Below are 4,594 nucleotides of genomic sequence, written 5' to 3'. Positions count from 1 at the left end.
CACAGCAACAGAACTGAAAGGCAGAAAGGAGCCAGTTGTAATTCATACCGAGTTGTGGGCTTTGTGCAATGAAAGCGATGGAGCGCTGCCTGGGAGATTGCTTTGCTGCACTCCACGAAGCAGATTTGAAACTGTCGTGGACCACTTTAGATGAGAGTTGGATTATGGAATGACCTGCGATGTCTGTGTCATATTGTTCTGCCCAGAGAGCATTATACTGTGCTAACTAGGTGTTCAGTACCAAATAAGAGAGGTATCCTAGATGTGATCTGTCAGCTGTGTCTCATTTTTATATTGTTAAAATATAAAACAGAAACTGTGATGTGAAGAGACAGAATAGCTAGAGAGTGTACATGTTAATGGTATTCCATTCCAGATACCTAAAATGTGTGCCTGTTTTATTGTAAAAAACTGTGATTGAATTCTAATTTCACAGGAGTGTGTGTGTACATTATATGTGTGTGTCTGTGTGTACATATAGTAAATAACTTGATGGGCTTGATAGAATTCTATGTGTTTATGATTTAACTTGAAAGAAATGTGGCTTTTCTGAGATTTTTCTCTTTCATTCAATTTACTTCTTTTTATACGGGGTTGAAATTTAGTCCACTTTCCAGAGTTCATTTGATGGACATCTGAATGGGCTCTACAAATTGCAGAGACCCTTGACAATGTCGATATCAGGAATGAAAGATAATAAGTCACAAAAGAAGTCAGGGGAAAGCTTTGAGCAGTTCCGATGAATGTTTAAGTAACCTAACTCTTTCCTTCTCCCTCTCCCACCTCCCCCCATGGTCCACAGGCTTGAAGATGCAGTGGACGCCGGAGCATGCCCAGTGGCCAGAACAGCACTTTGACATCACCTCAACCACTCGGTCTCCAGCCCACAAAGTTGAAGCCTACAGAGGTCATTTGCAGCGCACCTACCAGTACGCCTGGGCAAACGATGACATATCAGCTCTGACGGCATCTAACCTACTAAAAAAGTACGCAGAGAAATATTCTGGCATTTTAGAGGGTCCCGTGGACCGCCCGGTACTCAGCAACTATTCAGATGCACCATCAGGACTAGTGAATGGTCGGAAAAATGACAGCGAACCTTGGCAGCCTTCCTTGAATTCAGAAGCGGTCTACCCCATGAACTGTGTTCCGGACGTCATCACGGCCAGCAAAGCTGGAGTCAGTTCAGCCCTCCCTCCAGCGGACTCTGCAAGTATAGGGAGCTCTCCCGGGGTGGCCAGCAACCTGACCGAACCTAGTTACTCCAGCAGCACCTGTGGAAGCCACACTGTACCTAGTCTTCATGCAGGGCTTTCATCTCAGGAATACGCTCCCGGATACAATGGATCATATTTACATTCTACATACAGCAGCCAGCCGGCACCTGCACTTCCTTCCCCTCATCCATCTCCTTTGCATAGCTCCGGGCTCCTGCAACCGCCACCACCGCCTCCTCCTCCGCCAGCCCTGGTCCCAGGCTACAATGGGACTTCTAACCTCTCCAGTTACAGCTATCCCTCGGCTACCTATCCTCCTCAGACTGCTGTGGGGTCTGGGTACAGCCCTGGGGGAGCGCCCCCTCCTTCAGCATACCTGCCTTCAGGAATTCCTGCTCCCACCCCCCTGCCTCCCACCACGGTTCCTGGCTACACCTACCAGGGTCATGGTTTGACACCTATTGCACCCTCGGCCAGTTCTCTCAAAAGGAAAGCTTTCTACATGGCAGGGCAAGGAGATATGGACTCCAGTTATGGAAATTACAGCTATGGCCAACAGAGATCTACACAGAGTCCTATGTACAGAATGCCCGACAACAGCATTTCAAACACCAACCGGGGGAATGGCTTTGACAGAAGTGCTGAAACATCATCCTTAGCATTTAAGCCAACGAAGCAGCTAATGTCCTCTGAACAGCAAAGGAAATTCAGCAGCCAGTCCAGTAGGGCTCTGACCCCTCCTTCCTACAGTACTGCTAAAAATTCCTTGGGCTCCAGATCCAGTGAGTCCTTTGGGAAATACACGTCGCCAGTAATGGGTGAGCATGGGGATGAGCATCGGCAGCTCCTCTCTCACCCAATGCAAGGCCCTGGACTCCGGGCAGCTACCTCATCCAACCACTCTGTGGAGGAGCAGCTGAAGAATACTGACACGCACCTCATTGACTTGGTAACCAATGAGATTATCACCCAAGGACCTCCAGTGGACTGGAATGACATTGCTGGTCTCGACCTGGTGAAGGCTGTCGTGAAAGAGGAGGTGTTATGGCCAGTGCTGAGGTCGGATGCATTCAGTGGGCTCACGGCCTTACCTCGAAGCATCCTTTTGTTTGGGCCTCGGGGAACAGGCAAAACCTTATTGGGCAGATGCATAGCAAGTCAGCTGGGGGCCACCTTTTTTAAAATTGCCGGCTCAGGACTGATCGCCAAGTGGTTAGGAGAAGCCGAAAAAATCATCCACGCCTCCTTTCTTGTGGCCAGGTGTCGCCAGCCCTCAGTGATTTTTGTTAGTGACATTGATATGCTTCTCTCTTCCCAAGTGGGTGAGGAGCACAGTCCAGTCAATCGGATGAGAACCGAATTTCTGATGCAGCTGGACACTGTACTAACTTCAGCTGAGGACCAAATCGTAGTAATTTGTGCCACCAGTAAACCAGAAGAAATAGATGAATCTCTTCGGAGGTACTTCATGAAACGACTTTTAATCCCACTTCCTGACAGCACAGCGAGGCACCAGATAATAGTACAACTGCTCTCACAGCACAATTACTGTCTCAATGACAAGGAGTTTGCACTGCTCGTCCAGCGCACAGAAGGCTTTTCTGGACTAGACGTGGCTCATTTGTGTCAGGAAGCAGCAGTGGGCCCCCTCCATGCTATGCCAGCCACAGACCTTTCAGCCATTATGCCCAGCCAGTTGAGGCCCGTTACATATCAAGACTTTGAAAATGCTTTCTGCAAGATTCAGCCTAGCATATCTCAAAAAGAGCTTGATATGTATGTTGAATGGAATAAAATGTTTGGTTGCAGTCAGTGATAACGTCTTTAAAAAAAATGTAATGAATGTTGGCACACACACATAAAACCTGCTACGTAGGGAATAGAGCCCCTTCCCAGTAGTGTTTAAATTGCAAAGGGCACTGGGGAAGACAACAATTAAGTGGCATCTTTAGAGTCAGGGTAGATTTGGAGGAAAAGTACATCAAATGAGAGCTTCCGATTTGAAAGCCCCAGATGACAGAAAGCATATGTGGATGCTCAGTTCCGTTCAAACTAGACAACACTCACCAAGGAGCAAGGAGCAAGGTGCAAGTGTGTTGATTTCAGAAGGACATGAACCTCGTGTGTTGATTCCATTCTGCTGTTCTCGAGATTTAGTTGCTGTCAAGTGCCTGGAGTGGTGCTTTATTTTTTGTTTGCCTCACAATTACATTGGTGGCATGTGCTAATATAAAGAGCTTTAACTTCAAACATTATTGGACTAAAGAGATGAACGGTTGTGTTATGACAGAAAACCAGATTTTTGCCATTTTAAGAGCAACAGTATTCCTCAATCCTGTCTGTTCTGCAGTATTAAGCTAAGAACAGGTAAAACAGGGTAAACGGTAATCTGGACCTTAATTTCTGCAGTTCATTTCTTTTAATGTTCTTGTCTGCAAAAACTCAGGAAAGTGATTGTGATTTGTACAGTACCTCAAAGGAATGTGTTGAAAGCACTATGTACTGCTGAGAGTAATAGGATAGGCTTCAATGTTACTTTATATTAAGATGTATGTTTACCTCAACAATTGGAAAATAGCAAGGAAATTACTTTGAATGTATCCAGAAAAAAAAAATACTGAGTGTGATACAACTGAATATTTACAACTTAAAATAGAAATGGAAGGATTTTTTTAAGTTCTTTACTAAGTATGGGAAATTAATCAGAGCAGGTAATTCTTTATGTCAATAACTGCAAGAGTTCTTAGTACATGGCTCCTTGATAATTAAGTGAAAATGTTCTTAAAAGGTACACTGGTTAATGAAAACTACTCATTCAGTTTGTGTTAGTATCTAGAAAAGTCAGCTGCAGACCTGTTTAGGGCCCTGAAAGTCACATTACCCAAAAACTATAACTGCCTTTTACTGCTTAAGTGGTATGGTGGTGGGGTGGTGGTGGTGGTGGTAGTGATGGTGGTGGTGGTAGTGGTGGTGGTAGTTTTCAAGTTATCTCTGATCTGCTGGGAATGGTGTCATTCTATTCACTGATCTAGTTATAGGCTTACTGTGCTTTTGGGGGGAAAAAAAAGCGCACAGGATAGCAACCCAAACAAACACACAAATAAGTTGTTTTTTTTAAAAAAAAAAGCAAAACAAAAGGCAACCAACCAACTGATATGGATCTATGAGGGACCTCTACATCCCATCTGCTTTTTTACTTACTCTTGTTCGTGCAATTTTTCCTTCTCATTTTGATATCTGGGTGTAGTGCTGCTGCGTTCATTTCTACCTCAGTTTTGTTATATTTCTCTTGGAAAGTAAAGTGAAAAATTGGAAGTGGACGCGCACGCACGCACACACACACACACACACACACACACACACACACACACACAGTA

At 45.0% G+C, this 4,594-nt stretch overlaps 1 protein-coding gene across 1 annotated transcript; it reads left to right on the top strand.

Moving 5' to 3' along the window:
- The first annotated feature begins 810 nt into the window (after positions 1–810).
- Fign (fidgetin) lies at positions 811–3,282 on the top strand. Its single transcript, XM_013028537.1, has one exon. The coding sequence runs from the start codon at positions 811–813 to the stop codon at positions 3,031–3,033; it is 2,223 nt and encodes a 740-aa protein (XP_012883991.1). The 3' UTR covers positions 3,034–3,282.
- Positions 3,283–4,594: the final 1,312 nt, after the last annotated feature.

This window comes from Dipodomys ordii, unplaced genomic scaffold, assembly GCF_000151885.1.
Source record: "Dipodomys ordii isolate 6190 unplaced genomic scaffold, Dord_2.0 Scaffold5, whole genome shotgun sequence".
NCBI classification, from domain to species: Eukaryota; Metazoa; Chordata; class Mammalia; order Rodentia; family Heteromyidae; genus Dipodomys; species Dipodomys ordii.
Note: the sequence above shows the minus strand (reverse complement) of the source record. Positions and strands in the feature narration are given on the sequence as shown.